Source organism: Symphalangus syndactylus, chromosome 18, assembly GCF_028878055.3.
Source record: "Symphalangus syndactylus isolate Jambi chromosome 18, NHGRI_mSymSyn1-v2.1_pri, whole genome shotgun sequence".
Lineage (NCBI taxonomy): Eukaryota > Metazoa > Chordata > Mammalia > Primates > Hylobatidae > Symphalangus > Symphalangus syndactylus.
The window spans coordinates 9,121,571-9,145,374 of NC_072440.2; the positions used below are offsets into that span (position 1 = coordinate 9,121,571).

General features: G+C 47.3%; 1 protein-coding gene and 1 long non-coding RNA gene across 13 annotated transcripts; one reads left to right on the forward strand and one right to left on the reverse strand.

Moving 5' to 3' along the window:
- Positions 1-76: 76 nt before the first annotated feature.
- RABL2B (RAB, member of RAS oncogene family like 2B) lies at positions 77-14,409 on the forward strand. 12 transcript variants are annotated; one of them, XM_063622388.1, is made up of 10 exons: positions 88-271; positions 908-989; positions 1,407-1,567; positions 5,743-5,772; positions 6,976-7,055; positions 7,904-7,983; positions 12,854-12,965; positions 13,313-13,407; positions 13,728-13,811; positions 13,978-14,409. In XM_063622388.1, exons 3-10 carry the CDS (start codon positions 1,464-1,466, stop codon positions 14,074-14,076), a joined length of 684 nt encoding a protein of 227 aa, XP_063478458.1. In that variant the 5' UTR covers positions 88-271; positions 908-989; positions 1,407-1,463; the 3' UTR covers positions 14,077-14,409. The 12 variants fall into 12 exon arrangements, with proteins under 12 accessions (XP_055107887.1, XP_063478458.1, XP_063478454.1 ...); XM_063622384.1 differs by having other exon boundaries at positions 92-271; positions 13,310-13,407; XM_063622385.1 differs by having other exon boundaries at positions 99-271; positions 908-978; positions 13,310-13,407.
- Positions 14,410-15,281: 872 nt separating this feature from the next.
- LOC134733430 (uncharacterized) lies at positions 15,282-19,895 on the reverse strand. Its single transcript, XR_010116861.1, has 2 exons — positions 16,739-19,895; positions 15,282-16,246 (listed from the first exon to the last, which is right to left on the reverse strand). It is a non-coding gene; the product is annotated as an uncharacterized lncRNA (long non-coding RNA).
- Positions 19,896-23,804: the final 3,909 nt, after the last annotated feature.

Below are 23,804 nucleotides of genomic sequence, written 5' to 3' on the forward strand. Positions count from 1 at the left end.
CCAGGCGCCGCGCTGGGCAGCCCGCGCCCCGGCGGGGTCCTTCAGGCCTTCGGCCGGGCAGCCTCCCTCGGGGTCCTTGCGCGGTTGCGTAGCAGCTGCGAGGACGCGGGCCGAGCCGGAAGTGGAGTGCGCTGCAGCGCCAGCTGGGCCGTTGGGCGGGGTTCGAGAGCGCGCAGAGTCCAGACCGGCGGCAGGGCCCGAGGGGCTCCTGGCCAACAGCGGACCGACCCGCAGCGTCCCGGGTCTCTCCAGCCCTCACTCGGAACCGCACGTGAGGGCAAATCCGCCCCGGTGGCTGGCTTAGCACACCGAGGCCGCCCTAGGGGTGTGGGCGGGAGGGCGTCCCGGTCAGGGGAAGCACGGAAAGGTGGTTTCGCGAGGCTGTTGTGGGGGGCGGGACGGGCAGCCTGGCGATGCCTGGACATGGTTGGTGGCCAAAAACATTTATCGAAAGATAGCTTGCCCACTTAGGTCTCGAGGACAGCGACAAGCAAGTCCTCGCCCGTAAGCGGTGGCTCACGCCTATAGTCCAGGGATGCCGAGCAGGGAGGATCGCTTGAGTCCAGGAGTTGGAGGCTGCAGTGAGCCGTGATCGCGCCACTGCACTCCACCCTGGGCGACAGAGTGAGACCCTATCTCTAAACAAAAGAAAGAACGTCTTCAAGCATGGGGCCATGCAGCTGGATTTGGTTTTCTGTCGCTCTCTCTACAGGGTACAGGTGAAAGGGGGCAGACCCCTCATCATGCTTTCCAGGCATCTGCCACTTCTCAGGAATTGTGTCCCTGGATAAACAAGGCGAAGTCCTTGGCTGTGCAGAAGCAGTAGCTGTGTGGTGGCACAGTCAGGAAAACTCGGGGGCCCTGTTGGTATTTTCTACCCCGACCCGTGTGCATACTTCTGTCGTAGGTCTTACCACAGTAGACTCTGCTATCATTGTGTCTTAACATCCTCTGAACCCTGTGCGACGTCTGCTCATGGTGAATGCCCAGTAAGGTTCACCTATTGCCGCTATCTCGTCATCATATCATTTCCATGTGCCCACCTAGCTAAGAGTCTGGACTGTGGTTACATTCTCAGGAATGTTTGCAAAGTCATATTTAGGTGTGAGAAGAGCAAAACAGAGCTAGAGATTATGGTGCACACAGCCTTTGGCACTGGATGCCTGGTGAATGTTTTGTGCAAATGGGTAATGTGAGGAGCAGCATTTGGGGTGCACAGGACTTAAGTATTTGTGTATAACATATTATTGATGCCTGTGTGTCATACTCTGCTACTCCAAGTCTAGTAGTCAATTGCTTACCATATCTCAGTCCGGCACTGAGGGAAGAAGTCTGGATGGAGGTACAGCTGGAGATTTGGTTGAGGGGACTTATCTCTGACAACAGCCTCTTGTTGATCTTCCCAGACAGTGACAAGACCCTCCCCTCCCTTGGGCTGGACCCCTCTCTACAGCTAGGAGCCAATGGCAGAAGACAGAACCAAACCCAGTGAGTTGGACCAAGGGAAGTATGCTGATGACAACGTGAAGATCATCTGCCTGGGAGACAGCGCAGTGGGCAAATCCAAGTATGTTGGGAGATTAGGGAATAAATACCAGCCCCAGAGAGGGTCTGGGTCATTTAAAAAGTCCTCCAGAGGCAGAGGAGCATGGCTTCTTGGGGCTGGTGGAGCAGTCTTGGCTGGAGCCCAGATGTTCATGGGGGAACGAGGGGAATCACGTGAGCAGTTGTGTGTGTTGGGTGGAGGGGGCAGGTCATAAAGGACTGAGGAATTTGAGTGTTTCCTCTGAGCCCTGAGAGAATGTGTGGAGCAACTGAGGACACTGTATGTGGTTTGTGAGCTGAGGGATGGCAAGGGCGGGGAGTGGGAATGGAAAGAGAAAACTGACTATGCCACCGTGACAGATTGGGTAAAGGTGGTAAAGATGCTTTCTTGGAGGGACTCTCTGAAATAGAGAAAACTCGGTAGAACTGACGATTGACTATAATCATTGTGAAGATTGGCTTATTCTTTTAATGAATTTCGGTGCCTACATGCCGCCCGGAGAGGTGAAGGGAGGCTCTGCGCTGCTGGCAGCTTGTCTCCATGAGACATCCTATTTCTCATGCCTAGGACTGGTGAGGGCACGTGTCCATTTCTGCCTTCATAGCATGAGGGTACACTTGCCCCTGCCCAGAGAATTGCTTATGCTTATCTCCCAAGTACTCCAGGCCCACCTTGCTTTCTACCTTCATTTTCATCATCGTGTCCTTTGACTCAGGTAGCTCTGAATAACTCTGGGGGCTTTGCTGGTTTTTAGGCCATCTCCATGAATTTGAATTCTCTCTCTCTTCCCCACCACACAATCACACACTGCAGCTCTGGTTTAGTATTTGTTTGTTTGTTTGTTTGAGACGGAGTCTCGCTCTGTCCCCCAGGCTGGAGTGCAGTGATGTGATCTCGGCTCATTGCAAGCTCCACCTCCCGGGTTCACACCATTCTTCTGCCACAGCCTCGCGAGTAGCTGGGACTACAGGCGCCTGCCACCACGCCCGGCTAATTTTATTTTTGTATTTTTAGTAGAGATGGGGTTTCACCTTGTTAGCCAGGATAATCTCGATCTCCTGACCTCGTCATCCACCCGCCTCAGCCTCCGAAAGTGCTGGGATTACAGGCGTGAGCCACCGCGCCCGGCCTCTGGTTTAGTATTTTATAGTTACTTTGACCATCCTCAACAGCATGCCTGTACAATAAAAGTGAGGGTAGGTGTTGTAGTTTGGGAAGGTTACTCAATAAGTAACACCCCCTTTATCCCCACTCAAGTTTAAAAACAACAAAGAGAGAACAGAAAAGGCAGGCAGGCAGGTGGAGAGCAAACTGCCACTTTAATAACAAACAGAACTTTCCGAGAATGTATCTTCATATGAGACGTAAGGTGGCCTGCCCACTAACTCAGTGCTACCCAGCTGCCAAGTTCAATGCTAGTCTCTTTATACGCCTCATTTCAAACAGCAACAAAAAATAAGAATCCAAGTAGTTAACCTGACGTCAGAGATTACCATAACATTGACCTCCACAGACACAAGAATTAGAAAACAAGCCAGTCTTCATCCACTAGCAGTGCATGAGAACACCGTGGTTCAGTTTTGATTGGACTCAAGAATTATCTGCCAGTTTTCAGTGTCTCTAACCTATGAATCTAAACTCAGTTGGGCTAAAACACCCATTAAGAGGTTGACACATCCAGGCTGTGGTGAGCTATGATTGTGCCACTGCACTCTAGCCTAGTGACAGAGCAAGACCCTGTCTCAAAAAAAAAAAAAAAAGTTAACACCTGTGTTCGTCATATCTGAAGGGCGTCTGTTGTACACGGCCTCATTTCTAGATAGCGATGTTGAGGCAGTGCGGCCTTCCTGCACAGTTCAGAAATTTACAACGGTAGCAGCCCCAGTCCCCAGGCTTTCTTTAAGGTGCCTTTTTTTTTTTCTCATGCAGCATGTTCATGCTTCTTGATTCCACCCAGGGCTCTGTTGGTGGGCTCTGATGACAGCTCCCCTACCCCCTGTGAACAGATGTCCTCAGACCTGGGCACCGCCTCCTGTGGAAGGCTTTTCCTTTGCTCCCGCACATGCCACCTTCCTGAGCTGCGATTACAGGCATGAGCCACTGCGCCTGACCGGATTTCTTTTGACCCCAGGTGATCATACTGCTTAATAACAAGACATGGCAAGACATGGTGTTTTTTTTTTGGTTTTTTTTTTTTTTTTTGAGAGAGAGTCTTGCTCTATCACCCAGGCTGGAGTACAGTGGCGCAATCTCGGCTCACTGCAACCTCCGCCTCCCGGGTTCAAGCAATTCTCATGCCTCAGCCTCCTGAGTAGCTGGGATTACAGGCATGCGCCATCATGCCTAGCTAACTTTTTTGGATTTTTAGCAGAGGTTTTGCCATGTTGGCCAGGCTGGTCTGGAATTCCTAACCTCAAGTGATCTGTCTGCCTTGGCCTCCCAAAGTGCTGGGATTACAGGTGTGAGCCACCGCACCCGGCCAACAAGACATGGCTTTCTGATTCCATCTTTAAGAGTAGTTAGGTCCGGATGTGTTGTCTTTTTTCTTTGATAGCTGTCTAACTTGGTCTTTAGGGTCTTCCATTCCTGTTAATAATTACCTATCATCGTTGTGCAAAGAGGGCAAAGACACACCCCCCACCCCCAACTAAGGCCACATGGTGAGTACAGAGTAGGGTGATGGGGGAAATTTACAAGCAGAAAAGTCACAGCATGTGACTCCCTGGGTCCCAAGCTCTCATTATCCTGAGGGAGTTGTGCTTAGGCCAACAGTAACCAGTGCCTACTCTAAGTATTTTTGGGAAAAGAAGTCAGGGAACATCTGTGTATGTGACAGAGACAGAGGCAGCTTCCTAGAGCCTCCGGAGGTAGGCCTGCTCTGTTTTTGAGCTCAGGCCTGCTGAGCTGGTTCTCTGCTAAGCTGCAGAATGTTGGGAGGGAATGAGTCTCTGGGGCTTGTTTTTCTCTCCTTCATTCTGTCTTCCAGAGGCAACTTTTCCTTAAGAAAGTCCCTCTGTGCCTGTGTTTTTATTCTTTCACTGCTTCTGCTCTGATGAGGCAAGTTTATGGATCTCTCCTCTTCCTCCTCCACTTCCTGAACATGTGCCCTCTCAAGACTGTTCTGAGCTTGAGTCTTTTTCATTTACCATCTTGACCTCTGGCTGCGGTAATTCCTTTGTGTAATTTTCTACGTCATCTAAGAAGATGATGTGTTTTCTTTATAGTAAGGGTGCTGTTTCTTCATAGTTATAAATAAAATCTATCCTCCTTTTACAATTGAAGCTGCAGTTTAAATATCAGAAGTATAAAATCATGGTTAGGGTGTATTACGCTGACAGACAGGCAAGCAGTGACCCTTCAAAACATGAGGGAAAAAAGGTTGCAGTGTCAAGAGAGTGGTCAGGGAAGGCCGAGTTGTAAAGGTAACATTGGGTCAAAGACTTGAAAAAAGCAAGGAGTAAGCCTTGCAGATATGGCCAGTGGCTAGAACAGAGGGAGAGAAAAGAAATGGGAGAGTTTGAACTGAAAGAAATGGGGAACCACTGGATGGTTTTGCACAGAGGAGTGACCAAGTCTGCCTAAGTTTTTCACAGGGTAACTGACCACATTCAGAATAGATAGTCCTCTCAGTAACCAACAGATCAAGCAGATTCTCCTGTCTCAGCCTCCTGAGTAGCTGGGATTACAGGCGTGTGCCACCACGCCTGGCTAATTTTTTGTATTTTTAGTGGAGACAAGGGCTTCACCATGTTGGCCAGGCTGGTCTCAAACTCCTGACCTCAAGTGATCCGCCCACTTCAGCCTCCCAAAGTGCTGGGATGACAGGCGTGAGCCACCGCGCCCGGCCGGGAAATGGCTTTTGAACGGAAGGCACAGCTTTGGCCTGGCCTCTGTTTCCCTGTGCATAACACAAGGGTAATTGTATGTGCAGCACTGTGCTGTGGTGGAAATAACAGATGTGAGAGCTTCACGTGGGCTGGTGTGTGTACTCATAGCGACGGGAGCTGTTTTGTTATGACGGGTTGGTAATGCTGATTCCCAGATTCCAGACTTGACCCGGAAACTGTGTGGCTGTGGAGTGAAAGGGGGAAGGGAAGCCACAGGTGGCTTCCAGGTTGTCAGCCTCAGGGTGATAAAGTTTGGGACAAGGGAGAGATGGAGACGCCATCTGACCACCTTGCCTGTTCTGCTTACAGACTCATGGAGAGATTTCTCATGGATAGCTTGTATCCTTCAAGGTTTGAAATACCCCTTGTTCCGGTGGGTCTTCCCACGCTCATGTATCGGTGTCCCACTGCCCACCCCTTTGTACCAGCAGCCCAGGAAGGAGGATTGGGTAAGTGAATGCACAGGTTTTGTTCCGCACTTGTTTCTTGCCGATTGACCCACGTGGCATTGCACAATCAGTGCTGTATATTTTGGAGCTTACTCATATTTGGATTGTTTTATATTAAGAGGGCAGTAGAATGGCAAACAGCAAATGGTTTGGATCTAATGCCTGGATTCAGACCCCACCTCCTCCTCCTCGGTAGCTTCTGACGCTGGCCAAGTCATTTAACCTCTCTAACCTCAAAGCTTGGGCCCCCTACTATTGAAAAAAAACTCTCTAATATGAACGAACTTTGTAAAATAGAAGCTGCTAGCCCCACCCTCCTCCCATGAATTGTTATATTGTATAGGTTTGGAGTGAGTTCCTCCCCACAACTGGGAGATTTTTAAACAGCTTCCCAAGTGGATCCACTGAGAACCACAGGTGGGAAGAGCCCCTGGAGCCTGGTGCTCCCTGTCCTGGGCTCGGCACCCCAAGGCTCAGTTGCCTTAAGATCTGAGTATGTGTTACCCCACCTGTACCAAGTGCTTCTGCACACTCAGCCCACCTGCGTCATTTGGCTCTGCTTTTTACACTGTCGGGCTTCTTGCAGCCTCAGAAGGTGTTAATCCCCAGAGTTTAACCCTTTTTCTCAGGGTTTCACACGTAGGCAGACTCCAAATTGATTGACAGCTTGTCAACTGTATGGCTTGTGGGAGCTTTCGTCCCTGGAATGGTCATGTTGCTACCTAGGGTTAGGGTTTCCTTTCTAGCCTACGAAAGCTCCATCCATGATTGAGTTGGGGTACCCACATTTGCATTTTCCAACTGCATGATGCCCTTTATGACACTTGTCTGTAAAATCCTGTTCTATGTTTTACCTCAGACTTCGATGGCCAGGACACACTCCCATCTTCTCCCACCCCTCACCCTTCCATGGAGCTTGTACCAGTGGTATGTGAAGCTCATCCTCTGTCTGCAACATTCATTTGACTTAAAATCTCAATAACTCCAAAGAGAAGAGGAGGGAGAGGATCCATTTCATCAAACCAAACACCCCTGCTCCCCACTCCTTCCTTACCTCCCCTTTTATTGGTTTTGGTCCTTAACCTGAGTGCAGTCAGCCACAGCAGCTGTCCACGTACGCCCTGACCCTGTACAAGCACACAGCCACGGTAGATGGCAAGACCATCCTTGTGGGTAAGTGGCACAGGGCCAAGCCATGCTGACCCTCAGGAAAGAGGAAATGGGAGACGAGGGGAGGTGAGGGAAGGTTCATAAGGAGAGAGTGGAGGGAGGAATGAGACCCCAGGCAGGGACAAGGGGTGGTAGAGAGAACCCAGAGAGCCAGGAGCCAGGAGGCCATTAGAGGGTGGAAGGAGGCACGCAGGGCCCACGTCCCAGCCCTCTGACCTGGCGTCCAGGCCAGCACCTGTGCAGGACAGGGTTCATGAAAGGAGAAGTCAGGGGACTGTACCCACCTCAGGGAAGAAGAACCTAAGAGGCCTTCGACGAGGCAGTAGTTTTCCTAGCTTCAGAGGTTCTTACTCAGCCAGTTTAAAAAAATAAATGTGGTCAGAACATGATCTCCCACATCGGGCTGTGACCTTCCATCGGGTCGTAATCTTCTCCTTGGCCAGGCACACAGCCTGCCTGACTCTGTCTACCATCTGTGGTCAGTGCACGTGAGCAGTTGGACTAGTTTAGAACTTAGAGGACCCTGCATGTCACGTGGGAAACCGGGAACTAGCTTCTCCCTCCTTGGGCTTCCAGTGTGTTGTCCTTCCTCCTGGCCCCGACCCACTGTCTTCGTATACACACAGGTGAACACACACCTCTCACATCACACTCAGGTACGCTGTCTTGAAGACACACGCGTGGGGCTCTGTGGTCTGTGTTTCTCCCCGTGCTCCCCTTGTACACTCACACACGTGCTGTGGTTTGTGCCACGTGTGTTGTATTTTAGTGACTTGCACGGAAATGCACCAGGCATGTGGGTCTCTGACCTCCAGCCCCAACAGGCAGTCAGAGCTGTGTTCACATTGCAGACTTTTGGGACACGGCAGGCCAGGAGCGGTTCCAGAGCATGCATGCCTCCTACTACCACAAGGCCCACGCCTGCATCATGGTACGAGACGGTGGGGAGGTGGATAAAGGCCTGAGGGCTGAGGGGCCTGGCAGCCCTGGGCCCTTGTAACCAAGTCTGGGTGTTGTGGGAGGGGGGCTTAGGGTCACCCGGGGATGTTTCAAACCACACCTGCTCCCCAGAGCTTCTTAGTGAGAAAGTGCCAGGTGAGCTCTCTGTAGGTGGGGATGGGTGGAGAAAAGGTGGAACAGCAAGCTCAGGGCTTCAACATCAGGTGTAGCATCCAAGAGGCAAACATGTGCCTGAGACAGGGCCACAGTCCCTCTGATGGACCTACCCTGTCAGACAAGCTCCCAAGGCCTCCCTCCACTGCTGCCTGCTGCGTTTCCCTAGGCGGTGCATGCTGCGGGTCCCAGAGAACCTTCTCTCTCGGGCCAGCCCCTTGCCTCCCGCCAAGCCTCCCAGTTTGTTGCCTAGGACGCAATCCTCAGGGTTCCACCCAGGTGGCCAGGGTGTGGTGAGTGCCTGAAATGCAGCCAAGGAAAGGGAGCTCTGCGTCCTATAGAGGTTCCTACCCGTGAATTCCCTGGCTTGGTTCTCAGGCCACCACTTTGAGACGCTGAAAAGGAGCATGTTTTTCTTTTGGGCCGCTTAGAAAACATTTTCATGGCTGGGCGCGGTGGCTCACGCCTGTAATCCCAGCACTTTGGGAGGCCAAGATGGGTGGATCACCTGAGGTCAGCAGTTTGAGACCAGCCTAGCCAACATGGTGAAACCCCATCTCTACTAAAAATACAAAAAATTAGCCGGGCGTGGTGGCGGGTGCCTGTAATCCCAGCTACTTGGGAGGCTGAGGCAGGAGAATCACTTGAACCCGGGAGGCAGAGGTTGCAGTGAGCCGAGATCACACCATTGCACTCCAGCCTGGGCAACAAGAGCAAAACTCCATCTAAAAATAAAAAAAATAAAAAATAAAATAAAATTTTAAAACCCCACATTTTCATGAATATCAGCCATCAACAATGCAGAAAGTAATAGACTAGTCTTCTGAATTCTTAACCCTAGCAATTGTCACCAAGTGAAAACCTCGGTCACTAAAACTTCTTGGAATAGCATTCAAGGTCTTGCTTTAACACAAAACCCCAAAACTTGGTGGTACAAAACAACCATTTTCTGATGGATCGGGAATCCATGTCTGAAGTCTCAGCTAAGAAGACTCCATGGCTGGGTTCCAGGCTGGAACTGCCTGGGGCATCGCCCCACACACACACTGGTACTTGCCTAGACTGCCAGCAGGTTCTGCTCCCCGTTTTCTTTGCGGTTTGTCAGTTGGGCTGATTTGGGTCTGCTCACAGAGTGTCAGCCAAGATCCCAAGATCAAGTATCCAAAGAGAACCCAGTGGGACTTATATTTCCTTTTATGGCCCAGCCCTGGAATACGTGGTATCTCTCTGACCATAGTCACAGAGGGAAGAAACAGATGGCATCTCTCAGTGGGGAACCAGAGGCACGCGATTACAAGAACACATGGGATGGACAGGTTGCCACCATTGTTGGCATATATTAATAAAGTCTGCCATGGCACCCCATAGCATTTAGACACCCACCTTTCCAGCCCTACCTCCCACTTAGTGATTGTAAGTATGCACGGCCTTAGCTTGGCACTGAGAGGGATGCATGGCTGAGTAGGTGTCATCTCATCTGTAAGAAGCAATAGCAGAGGGGATCCAGAAGGAGCTGCTGTGTTCTGCTCATTGTCACCTGCTCCTCTGCACACCTTCCTTCATGCTGTTCCCTCAGCTTCTCCCCAGCTCACACCCCTTTCTTTGAAACTCTGCTCATTTTTCAGGCCCTGCTTAAATGCCACCACCTCCATGCAGCCTCCTCTGATGTTTGTCATTAGAATTGCTCTTTCCTGTGTGCTCCTGCACCACTGATCACTTCCACAACATGGATTGTCTGTGATGCACATGTGCAGGATGCCAGGAATGCCAAGGTGGAAAGACACAAGTGCTGCCCCCAGGAACTTACTGACTGGTGGGCACAGTACAGATACCAGTGGTGAGGACAGTTGAGGATTCTTCCCTTCTGACCCTTTGCAGATGGTAAAGGAAGGAGCTCGTCACCTAATTCCCCCGACTGCCCCTTAAGAACAAAATCCCTTGAAAAATTCCAAAAGCTTTAACTCTGATAACTGTTAAGGTACTCAACAAGAGGATGACGGGGCAAGGCAAATGGGGGCAGTGTAGTGCAGAAGTCTGACCCTCAAGAGCAGAGGAGCTTGGTCCTAGCCAGTTTGGTTTCAGGCCTACAGTGGCATTTGGTATTTTGAGCTCACCTCTCTTTTGCTCTTGGAGTGACTGCTTCCTGCATCTGAGGCATCTCCATGGGCTCCCCTCAGACCCTCTTCTGAAGGCCTGGGGTGTCTCTCCTGCCACTATGCCTGTGTCTGCAGGTGCCTGCCACCAGCCCCAGTCTGCTGCACGGGGCCTGGCGGGTAGAAAGCACTTGCCTTCTGACCACGTGGGGAGCTGAGGGTCAGAGACGGAGCCAGGGCTCAACCCTCCACCTTGAAACCTTGAGATGGGGATGCTTCTCATTCTAGCCAGCTCTTCCTCAGCTCTCAAAACAAGGAAAGGGTGCTCAGGAAACCAGACCTGGACAAAAGGCATCTGTGCCTGGTGTGAGGCAGAGTCCAGAAGTTTAGTTACAGACATCCTTTATAAGGAGTCTTCATCGGGAATTCAAGACAACCTGGTGATTCATTGAAATTGGCCTGTGAAAGAGAATCCACATAGACTTCTTGCCGCCTCTTGAGATGTGACAGCTGCTGACCCTCTCACCACCACACAGGGCGAGCTCCTAGCCCTGAGCTTGAACCATGTTGCTTGCACAAATAGCTGGGTGATTTAGAAGTGAGGTCAGCTGTGCCAGCAGTTACAGGGTGGTGGTTGTCTGTAACTTTAATCCACTGATTGTTGTACTAGGGCAGTTTGGGCTAGACACTTCGGAGGAGCTCCTGTGAAGGGCATGAAGGCTCACTGCAGCAGCAGCTCAGTTGTCTTTCAGAGTTCTGCCCTTAGAGCTGGTTTGCAGTGCTCATCCTTCTTGCTGATATTTTAAAATAGGTAAAAGCAGGCTGGGCACGGTGACTCATGCCTTTAATCCCAGCACTTTGGGAGGCCTAGGCGGGCAGATCACCTGAGGTCAGGAGTTCGAGACCAGCCTGACCAACATGGTGAAACCCTGTCTCTACTAAAAATACAAAAATTAGCCAGGCGTGGTGGCGCACACCTGTAATCCAGCTACTCAGGAGGCTGAGACAGGAGAATCATTTGAACCCAGGAGGTGGAGGTCGCAGTGGCAGTGAGCCAAGATAGCACCACTGCACTCTAGCCTGGGCAACAGAGCAAGACTCCATCTCTAAATAAATAAATAAATAAATAATAAATAAATAAATAATATAAAATAGGTAAAAACAAATTATAAAGTAATACAATTATGAACTACAAATAATAAAACATAAAAATTACTTTTAAAAAATTTAAAGAGGCCGGGCACAGTGGCTTATGCCTGTAATCCCAGAAATGTGGGAGGCCGAGGCAGGAGGATGCTTGAGCCCAGGAGTTCAAGACCAGCCTGGTTAATATAATGAGAGCTCACCTCTACAAAAAATAAACAGAATTAGCCAGGCATGGTGGCATGTGCCTGTAGTTCCAGCTACTCAGGAGGCTGAGGTAGGAGGATCACTGGAGCCCAGGAAGTCGAGGGGGCAGTAAGCCAAGATTGTGCCACTGCACTCCAGCCTGGGTGACAGAGTAAGATCCTATCTCAAAAAACAAAAACAAAAAGCAGAACAAAGAAATAAACAAAAGCTTAAAAGTAAATCAGCCAGGTGCAGTAGCTCATGCCTGTAATCCCAGTACTAGGGAGGCCTAGCCAGGCAGATCACTTGAGGCCAAGAGTTTGAGACGAGCCTGGGTGACATAGGGAGAGCCTGCCTCTACAAAAAAAAAAAAAAAAATTAAAAATTAATGCATGCATGCTACTTGGGAGGCTGAGGTAGGAGGGTCCCTCGAGCCCAGGGGTTTTGAGGTTACAGTGAGCTGTGATTGAGCCACTGCATTCTAGCCTGGGTGACAGAGTGAAACCCTGTCTCTAAAAAGTAAATAAATAAAAGTAAATCAATAGTAACTAAAGTAAAACTCTAGAAACATTTACAGTTACTACAGAGGAACTTTAAAACACTTTAAGCAATAAATATGAGTAGCCTAAAAAACACAAAAGTTTTTACAATTTCTAACAGACTGTATCAATTGGCAAATTGATTCAATTTATGATTGTTAAAATAGGTGAATAAGATTAGATGACAAGATAACAAAAAAGGAATACGTTATTTATTTATTCATTTGAGACAGAGTTTTGCTCTTGTTGCCCAGGCTGGAGTGCAATGGCATGATCTGGGCTCACTGCAACCTCCATCTCCCTAGTTCAAGCAATTCTCCTGCCTCAGCCTCCCAAGTAGCTGAGATTACAGGCATGCGCCACCATGCCCAGCTAATTTTTTGCATTTTTAGTAGAAACGGAGTTTCACCATGTTGGCCAGGCTGGTCTCAAACTCCTGACCTCAGGTGATTGACCCGCTTCAACCTCCCAAAGTGCTGGGATTACAGGTGTGAGCCACTGCACTGGGCCAAGAATAAGATTTTTAAAAACATTTTTGCATCTGGAGGCTCCAGGGGGCTTCCCTGAGAAAGGGCAGCCTCTGTGGTCAGAGAGGCTGCAATTCAGAGCATTCCCACAAACAGTGCCCCGTGTTCATGCTCACCTGCGTGGGTGTGTGAGTCGCCTGGAGATGGAGTGCAGAAACGGTGACATACCTGAGCTATCTTTCTTCCTCTGCCCTTTGCAGGTGTTTGATGTACAGAGGAAAGTCACCTATAAGAACCTGAGTACCTGGTACACAGAGCTTCGGGAGTTCAGGCCGGAGATCCCATGCATCGTGGTGGCCAATAAAATTGATGGTGGGGCCATCCCTGCACCTGGGTGTTAGCAATTCACTGGGGACCCACCCTCACACATCTCCTCCTCCATTCCCGGGGCAGGCAATCTTCAGTGATTGGTGCTCCCTCCCACGATAAGATACAACCCTTGGTTGCTTGCATTCTTCCCACCTTATAAAGAAGTCAGCTAAGCCAACCTGCCCTCTTTCCAAGACACAGATCCCTATTAACTGAACTCTTTCTAGGGCAAGTTTCCCAATCCCTGCCTATCCCACTTTCTGGAATGAAGGCCTCCAGTGGCCCCCTCTCCAAACCCTCTTCCCTTCCCTTGACAGACAGACCAATGTCCTACCTTCTCTCTACAGCAGACATAAACGTGACCCAAAAAAGCTTCAATTTTGCCAAGAAGTTCTCCCTGCCCCTGTATTTCGTCTCAGCTGCTGATGGTACCAATGTTGTGAAGGTATGGTTGACTGCGAGCAAGGTCAAGCGCTAGGTGGTAAAGGGAAGCTGTGAAGAGAAGGGCCTACTGCAGGTGTGATGGAGAGAACGGGGACAGTGCATGGGCATGGGTGGCAGGGAGGGGAGGAGCTGATGGGCCTGGACTCGATGAGGCAGAAGTCCATTGACCCTACATAGGTCAGGGTGATGGGGAGAGGCAAATGGAGGGCTAAGGTTGCTGATTTTAGGAATGGAGTATTGTGTAGTCTCACCGTGGGGCCAGTGGGGTGGACTGGGCAGAGTCCAAGGCACTCTCATCCACCATCTCTACCTCACCCCCAGCTCTTCAATGATGCAATTCGATTAGCTGTGTCTTACAAACAGAACTCCCAGGACTTCATGGATGAGATTTTTCAGGAGCTCGAGGTAGGTCAGGTCCACATTTCGGGTGGGATGGAAGAAACGGCTTCTCTTCAGGGATAGGGACTACAACCCAGTAGAGTGGCTCTTGCCTAAGTTTGCGCCACTAAATGTATCAGAGCTGCGGCTGAGCAAATGCAGGGCCAGGCCTCACCTGCGGCCGTGTTCACAGAACTTCAAGTTGGAGCAGGAAGAGGAGGACGTGCCAGACCAGGAGCAGAGCGGCAGCATCGAAACCCCATCAGAGGAGGCAGCCTCTCCCCACAGCTGAGGGGCTGGGGCTGGGGTGGGTGGAGCCCTTTTAAAATACCCTTCCCTTCAACAACTCTCCAGCTCTGAATGGAGAAACTCTCTAGGCCATCCCCTCTTCTACCTCCTGCAACACACCCATCCTATTAGCCTCCCACATGCAAGGCCCTTGATACAGGGATGAGGTCAGCACCAGCAAACTCTGGACTGGTGGAAGAAGTCCCCACCAGATCTCCTAGAAGCAGAATTAGGGATCAGTATCATTAACACCTTCCCCATGCCCTCCCCCCAGGCAGACAGTGAAGAGAATCAGAAAACATGACTGTGTCACTTTAATAAAGGAAATTTAGGTGTTTTTTGTTTGTTTTTGTTTTCTTTCCAAAGCTCACCTCGGGAACAATGCCTTGTGCTTCTGCTGAGGTAATGATTGCCCCCCACCCACAGCTGAATCTGTGAGGCCCCATCCTTTCCCTAAGTTGTCTCCCATCTTTTTTGCTCTTCAGTCTCCCAGTCATCTGGTTTGTTTGTTTCTTTGTTCGTTTTGAGATGGAGTCTCCCTCTGTCGCCAGGCTGGAGTGCAGTGGCGCAATCTCGGCTCGCTGCAACCTCTGACTCCCTAGTTCAAACGATTCTGCCTCAGCCTCCTGAGTGGCTGGCATCACTACCAGCTAATTTTTGTATTTTTAGTAGAGACAGGGTTTCACCATTTTGCCCAGGATGGTCTCGATCTCCTGACCTCGTGATCCGCCTGCCTCAGCCTCCCAGAGTGCTGGGATTACAGGCGTGAGCCACCGCGCCCGGCCCCAATCATCTGTTTTTAAACAAGTATTTTTGAGCAGATAGCTATTCATTCCAGATTTCTGTGTGCCCACTGTGTTTCAGGAGCTCTTCTAGGTAAAGCTGAGATCACAGGAACAGGTTTCCCATTAGAGTTAAGTAAAAGCAGGTGACAGGCCTAGCTATAGTTAGGAATACACAAGTGGTAAAATCCAGAGTCCCTACAGCCACACCACAAGGCACATCCATTTGGACTACAAGAAGAGCTTCCTTTAAAGTTCCTATTTCGGCATAAAGAGGCTGTCCTTTTTTTGAGGAATAGTTTGGACCTTGTGCCTCCTGTGGGAGGCTGAGGACTGCATGAGGAGAGCTAGCAGATACGCCTGTTCCCCCCTCTGGTGCCTGTGGCTTGCTAGTATGTCTTCATGATAATCTCGGGCATTGTTTGCATTGTGTTTATTAATAGGGTTTTGGTTTTATTGTTTCCTTTTTTACAGTAAAGGCTGAATTACATAAACATTGAGTAAATGTATGTGCTTTGTGGCTCTGAAGTGTGTACTGAGCAAAAAGACAAAAGAATCTGCAAATCATCACCCTTATCGATGAGGGGTAGCTGCCTTGACCTGTTGCAGAGTATCCCATGTTTACTCTCAGTTACTATCTTGGAGGCCATTTCAGTGGAATTTAGGGTTTTCAGAAGAATTCAATTACTTATTAATTTGGGACCTCAAGAACAAGCACATTTCGCCTTTAAATCGGCAACACTTCGATGTTCAACGTAAGATGTTTGACCTGACCAGGGGTTCCCAGGAATGTACACCCTGATGAGGTAGAACTTAAACGTAGTTACTGTAAATAACTAGCAAGTATTTAAAAAAAATACAACAGCCTCACTGAGATAGAATTTACATACTATAAAGTTCACCATCGCATTGGTTTCATGTGACTATTTTGTATCAGGTTCCTTAGAAGCCCACCCTGAGAAGGCCATTGTTCAAATGATTTAATTAGGGTCATTCTCAGAAGAGTGAGGGGGGCAGGAGACAAGAAGCTCAGCAAGGTTGTGGTCTCAGCTGAAGGCCGGCTTCACCACCCCACCCCATCCCAGGGAAGCTCTGGAGGGCAAATTGCTCTACAGCGTTAGTCCTACCTCAAGACCAGGGGCCTTTTGTGTCCTTCAGCCAAGGGTGTGAGGTAGAAGGGGGCCTTCTGTTTCACTAAGGTCAATTCTCTGGGGAAAAGGGCAACTGTGCACTTCCTTCATCAACACTCAAAGCAACTGGAGGATGAATGTTTAGTCAGGGTGCCAGCAACATCCACAAGCCACCCATGGGTACATGGCTCAGATCCACCTGCTTCTTAAAGTTCATTCCATCCAGGTAGAGCTGCTCCATGGTTCTAACTGGTCACCAGTCCTGGGGGAATGTACAAGAGAAGGGTCAATGGGAAAGGACAAACCACAGCCCCTGCTGTTGTAGTTGGACCCCATGCAGAGACTGACACTTGTCACCCCTCATCCTCTGGCTAGCACTTTTGCTGGTCTAGGTTGTTTGCCTGGTGGGTTGATACTGCTCCTCTTGCCTAAGGAGGTCTGAGCCCCTGCTTACTGTGCCTTTATGAGGCAGTCGTTGTTACACTTACATAGTTACAGCTAAACAGGCAAGTACCAAGAGATAGCATGAATCATCTGAGCACCAAATACACTGCCCCTTCCTGTCATCATCTGGCAACATCCTTTCTTCCTAATGACGATTACAGGCAATCACCTCTTTCCAGAATGCTAGCTCTGCTTGCCCATTCACAAGCGCATGGACTGTCTAGGAAGCAGCCATAGCTTTGTGTTTAGTGAAACTCTTCCTGTATCACTTGGTGGAAATGCCTCCCCGACTCCCCACACTGCCACTCACAGAGTCCAAGACTTCAGCTCACAGAGCCGAAAGCTGTAGACACGAAGCACAGATTCCCCAAGTGTGTCACTGAGCGTGCTAGTGAGCGGGGCGCTCCTATGTCCACTCCTTGGTTACTAGACATGTTGGGGACATAAAACCATACAATGAATATTAAGTTGTATATCACATCATGAAGGACCCCACCTTACAGGGTATCATATCTGAGATCGACATCTCTGCTATCCACAAAGATAGGAAAGACTCAGAAGTGGAGTGACATAAGGAAAACGGCAGAGTAGACAGCTCCAAACTCCTGTCCCTCTACTGATACATTGAGAAAAAGCAGCAGAAACTTGGCCAGAACTCTGGAAAACAGTAAAAGACTTACGTCAGTCAGGAAATCACTGAAATGAGGAAAGGGCAACTTCAAAGTGACAGGAAAGTGGTGTGGCATTTTCACTTGCCCTTGCCCCACCCCCTCATCAGCTTGATGGTGATCTTGAAGACAGTAGTCCACTTTCCCAATTTAGGACCCAGGTCCCAGGTTCCAGAGGGAGCAAGGCAGACCTATTCACAAATGACTTCGTTTGTCTATTCTAACCGATCAGAAACGATCTGAAAGACTAAAATGAGGCATTTGTCTGTTTTGTCCGAGTCTGAATCCACTCAAAGTAGAAAAGTGGCAGGCATTGCTTGAAAACATTCTGAGATGACCAAAAAACCCACAGCTCCCTGGGACAAAAGTTGTGGTTCAGACATACAATATATTACATAAAGCCTGGGAGGAAAAGCTGGGAGAGTTTCTTTGGGAAATTAGGGCATTCAAGAAATACTTATTTATACTGGGGATTTCAAATGTCACGTACATACCCAGGGCAGGTCATGCATTCAGGAAAGATCTGAGAGGACCCTAAGCTTTTTCCTTTCGAAGATCTCTAGGTCCAGGGTTATCAAGAAGTGGAGGCTAAGACAGAGTTGTTAATATCCTGGTTCGGTGCTGAAGGAATGCCCCAGCACAAAGCCAGTCTGCAAAGATTGAAAGAGATGCTTAAAAAAAATTTTTTTTTCAACCACGGATGAATACATAAAGAAAATTTGGCATATACATACAATGGAACATCATTCAGCCTTTTTACAAAAGGGAATCCTGGCCGGGCGCCATGGCTCACGCCTGTAACCCCAACACTTTGGGAGGCCAAGGCCGGCGGATCACAAGGTCAAGAGACTGAGACCATCCTGGCTACGGTGAAACCCCGTCTCTACTAAAAATACAAAAAAAAAAAAAAAAAAATTAGCCAGGTGTGGTGGTGGGCGCCTGTAGTCCCAGCTACTTGGGAGGCTGAGGCAGGAGAATGGCGTGAACCCGGGAGGCAGAGCTTGCAGTGAGCCGAGATCGCACCACCGCACTCCAGCCTGGGCAACAGACGAGACTCTGTCTCAAAAAAAAATTAAAATAAAATAAAATAAAAAGGAAATCCTTCTATTTGCAGCAAATATACTAAGTTAAAGAGGCCAGACAAAGTAGCACAAATACTACATGATCTCACTTATGTAACGAATCTAAAATACTCAAACTGAGAAGCAGAGAGTAGAATGGTGGTTGCCAAGGGCTAGGGGGAGGAGGAAACAAGCAGGCATTGCTCACTGGGTGCAAAGCTTCAGTCATGCCAGAGGGGTAAGTCCTAGAGACCTCCTGTACAGCACAGTGACCACAGTTAACAACACCGTATTGTACACTTAAACATATACTGGAAATAGATCTTACGTTAAGTGTCCTTATGACAAAACAGAAGAATTAGAAATGAAGAGAGAGGGAGCAAACTTTTTGAAGTGATGGATATGTTTATGGCATTCATTGTGGTGACATTTTTAATGGGTATATACTTATTTCAAACTATCAAGTTGTATACCTTAAATATGTGTATCGATTAGTTTTTAAAAATACATGAAGCAAATGCGTATTTCTCCAAAGAAAATATACAAATGGCCGATAAGCACATGAAAAGATGCCCAATATCATTAGTCATGAGAGAAATGCAAATCAAAACCAGAATGAGATGCCACTTACTGATAATGAAAAAGATAACAGCAAGTGTTAATGAGGCTGTGGAGAAATCGGAACCCTATACACTGCTGAGGAGGAAGTAAAATGGTGCAGGCACTTTGGAAAACAGTTTGGCAGTCCTGGAATGGTGAAACATCGATCCTGCAAATCTACTCCTAGGTATACACTCGAGAAATGAGAACGTGCTCACAGAAAAGCTTGTATATGAGTGGGTATAGCAGCACTATCCATAATAACCAAAAAGCTGGAAATAATCCAAATATCCATAAAATGTGGTATATCCACACAATGAAATATTACTCAAAAATACAAACAAATGAAGTGCTAATACATGCTACAACACGGATGAAACTGAAAAAAAGTATGCTGAATGAAAGACGCCACATATAAAGCACCACAGGTTGTGCGATTTCATTAATATGAAACGTCCAGAATAGGCAAATCTACAGAGACAGAAAGATTAGTGAACAGAAAGATTACAGACAAAAATAATAGATTAGTGGTTGTTTAGTGTGGGGGGTTGCAGGTGAAGTTGGGAAGGAATTTGGTGGGGGCCAGGAAGCTAAGGGTACAGATTTTCAAGTAACGAGAATACTTTAAAATTAATTGTGGGTGGGTGCAGTGGCTCACGCCTGTAATCTCAGCACTTTGGGGAGGCCAAGGCGGGCAGATCACTTGAGGCCAGGAATTCAAGACTAGCATGGCCAACATGGCAAAACCCCGTCTTTACTAAAAACACAAAAATTAGCTGGGTGTGGCAGCACATGACTGTAGTCCCAGTTACTGGGGAGGCTGAGATGAAAGGATCGCTTGAGCCCAAGAGTTCAAGTCTGCAGTGAACTATGATTGCACCACTACACTCCAGCCTGGATGACAGAATGACACCCTGCCTCTAAATAAAATAAATACATAAATAAATAAGAGAAGTCCAGCAGCATATTAAAAGGATAATACACATTACTAAAGTGGAGTTTATCCCAGGAGTGCAGTGTCAGTTAAACTTTAAAAATTATTTAATGGGGCCAGGCGCGGTGGCTCAGGCCTGTAATCCCAGCACTTTGGGAGGCCGAGGCAGGCGGATCACGAGGCCAGGAGATCGAGACCATCCTGGCTAACACAGTGAAACCCCATCTCTACTAAAAAAATACAAAAAAAATTAGCCAGGCATGGTGGCGGGCGCCTGTAGTCCCAGCTACTCGGGAGGCTGAGGCAGGAGAATGGCGTGAACCCGGGAGGCGGAGCTTGCAGTGAGCTGAGATCCCGCCACTGCACTCTAGCCCGGGCGACAAAGCAAGACTCCATCTCAAAAAAAAAAAAAATTTTAATGGGGCTGGGCACAGTGGCTCACGCCTGTAATCCCAGCACTTTGGGAAGTCAAGGTGGGTGGATCACAAGGTCAGGAGTTCGAGACCAGCCTGGCCAACATGGTGAAACCCCATCTCTACTAAAAACACAAAAAATTAGCCAGGCGTGGTGGCGCATGCCTGTAGCCCCAGCTACTCGGGAGGCTGAAGCAGGAGAATCGCTTGAACCCACCAGGGGGAGGTTGCCGTGAGCTGAGATCACACGCCACTGCACTCCAGCCTGAGCCACAGTGAAAGACTCTGTCTCAAAAAAAAAAAAAAGTATTGGAAGCAAGAAAAGGATAAACTAAATCTTGTGGTACTGGATAAGAGCTGAAAGTATTATTGTGAACTCTCATTTAGCTTTATATATATATAAAATGGATAGATACAAAAACAATAATAGATACATGCGTGTACATGGGTTAGTATACAACATATTTACCTAACTGTCTCACCCAGCTTTGAGGGCTTAGAAGTAACACATCTCAGTATTGAGAAGCACACCCAGTGTCCAGATCTTAGTTTCTAAAAAAACACTTTCCAGTGAAAAAACCAGCTTACTTTAGAGAAATGGTGGATTCCAGGGTTGAAGCAGGAGAAATGCAAAATGAGCCTGTAGCATCTTATTATATCAGAAAGTAAGCATGTGCTCAAAAAACGAAATGAAGCCAGGTGCAATGGCTGACACCTGTAATCCCAGCACTTTGGAAGGCCGAGGTAGGAGGATTGCTTGAGGCCAGAAGATCAAGACCACACCAGCCTGGGCTGTAACATAGCAAGAACCTATCTCTATAAAATAAAAATAAATTCGTAATAATTTTTTTAATTTAAAAAATGATGGAGGCATGTCAAAGGGACTCAAGAACCAATATGAAAGGGCTCTCAATGGGCAAAGCTGGAAAAATCAGAGCAACAAATTATATAATGTCGTATTGGTTTATAGTCCACTATATAAAAGAAATATACATTAGGGCTCTATACTAATACAATGAATAGATGAATAATAAGAGGCAAATCTTTCACACAGAAAAATTAAAAGTACTATGTGTAACTCCTGCCATCTGCAGGGGGTGGAGCTGACATCCCCAACCACCATCACTACAGAGAGTGGGCTGGACCGAGTGGCTCAATTCTAAAGAAGCACTTACGGAAAGCGAACAGCGACGAAACCCAGAAAACACTGCCCTGACCAACGGATCAAGGTTAATGTCATCACTGTTGTCATATGTATGTTGTAGACTTCTGATAGGATGTGATGAGGATAATTTGTCTCTTTGAGACTCTTTCCCAAAATTCATAATCCCAGTATAATCGTGAGAAAAATATTACACAAATTCAAATGGAGGGACATTCTACAAAATACTAACTATCCCTCAAAATTGTCAAGGTCATATAAGAGCAAAGAAAGACTGAGAAACAGTCTCAAACTAGAGGAGTAAATCTGTAACAATCTGTGACTACTATAAATCTACAGTTGTTCTAAAATAGTTTATTTAATACACCAGATTAACAAAGTAAAACAGAAAAATCACATGATCATCTCAATAAATGTAGGAAAAGCTGGCAAAATTCAACACTCATTACTGTGTAAAAAAATAAAAATATAAACCTCTTAGCAAAAATATAAACCTCTATATTTTTCTTAGAGAATAAAATATCCTCAGCCTAATAAATGATATTTATGAAAAACCCACAGTTAACTTCACACTTAATGGCAACAGACTGAAGCTTTTCATGCTTAAGCTCAGGAACAAGAATGTCCACTCCCACCACTTCCATTCAGCATCGTGCTGTGAAATAAGGCAAGAAAAACAAACAAGGGCTTTCAGATAGAAAAACATAAATAAGGTTGGGCGTGGTGGCTCATACCTGTAACCCCAGCACTTTGGGAGGCCGAGGTGGGTGGTTCACCCGAGGTCAGGGGTTCGAGACCAGCCTGGCCAACATGGTGAAACCCCGTCTCTACTAAAAATACAAAAATTAGCCAGGCGTGGTGGCGTGTGCCTGTAGTCCCAGCTACTCGTGAGGCTGAGGTAGGAGAATCACTTGAACCTGGGAGGCAGAAGTTGTAGTGAGCCAAGATTGTGCCATGCACTCCAGCCTGGAAGACAGAGCAAGACTCCATCTCAAAAATAAATAGAGAAAGAAATAACCCTGTCTTTATTCACAGAAGACTTGATTGTCTATGTTGAAATCCAGTGGCAGCTACAAACAGAGCACCAGAATTAATAAATGAACCTGGCAAGGTTTCAAGATACATGGTAACCACACAAAAATCAATTGTATTTCTGTATACTGGCAGTCAACAATTGAGTATCAGAATATGAAATATTTAGAAATAATTCTGACAAAATATGTGAAAAACCTGCACACTCAAAATTACAAAACATTGCTGAGAGAAATTGAAGCAGCCCTAAATAAATGAATAGATACACTGAGTTCCTGATTCAGAGGATGCAGTATTGTTAGGGTGTCATGTCTTCACAAACTGATCTGCAAATTCAACAGAATCACAATGAAAACAGCAGATTCTTTTAAGTTAATTCTTTCAATTGGCAAGCAAACATTGTCTAGATTTACGATATACAACATGATGTTTTGATGTATGTATACGTTGTGGAATGGCTAAATCAAGCTATTTAACATTATCTCACATAATTATCATTTCATTTTCTTTATAGTAAGAACACTTAAAATCCACTCTCTTGGCAATTTTTATGTGTACAATATATTGTTATTAACTATAGTCACCATGATGTAGAAGACATGTCTTGAACTTCCTACTCCTGAATAACTGAAATTTTGTGTCCTTTGACCAAAGTCTCCCCAGTCTTCCCAGCCCAGCCTCTGGAAACCACCATTTTACTTTGTTTCTATGACTTAGACTTCACTACACTCCACATATAAGTGACATCATGCAGCATGTCTCTTTCTGTATCTGGCTTCTTTCACTTAATGTCCTCCAGTTCATCCATATTTTCACAAATAATGAAATCTCCTTTGGGATGGCTATGTAGTATTCCACTGTGTATATATATCACATTTTCTTGATCCATTCATCTTGTTGATGGGTGCTTAGGTTGATACCGTATCTTGGCTATCGTTAACAGTGCTGCAATGAACATGGGAATGCAAATATTTCCTTAACATACTGATTTCATGTTGAAATCTATATTCCTTTAGAGGTGTACCCAGTAATGGGATTGCTGAATCTCAGCAGGATTTTTTTTTTTTTTGAGATGGAATCTTGCTCTGTCGCCCAGGCTGGAGTGCAGTGGCGCAATCTTGGCTCACTGCAAGCTCCGCCTCCAGGGTTCACGCCATTCTCCTGCCTCAGCCTCCTGAGTAGCTGTGATTACAGGCGTGCACCAACATGCCCAGCTAATTTTTGTATTTTTAGTAGAGACGGGGTTTCACCTTGTTAGCCAGGATGGTCTCGATCTCCTGACCTCAAGATCCGCCCGCCTCGGCCTCCCAAAGTGCTGGGATTACAGGCGTGAGCCACCGAGCCCGGCCAGAATTTTTATTGTAGAAACCAACAGAACGATGCTAAAATTCATATGGAAATACAAAGGACCTAAACTCATCAAAACAGCTTTAAGAAAACACAAAAGTTGGAAGATGTATACTACCTGATTTCCAGACTTATTATAAACCCATTTGCAGTAAGATG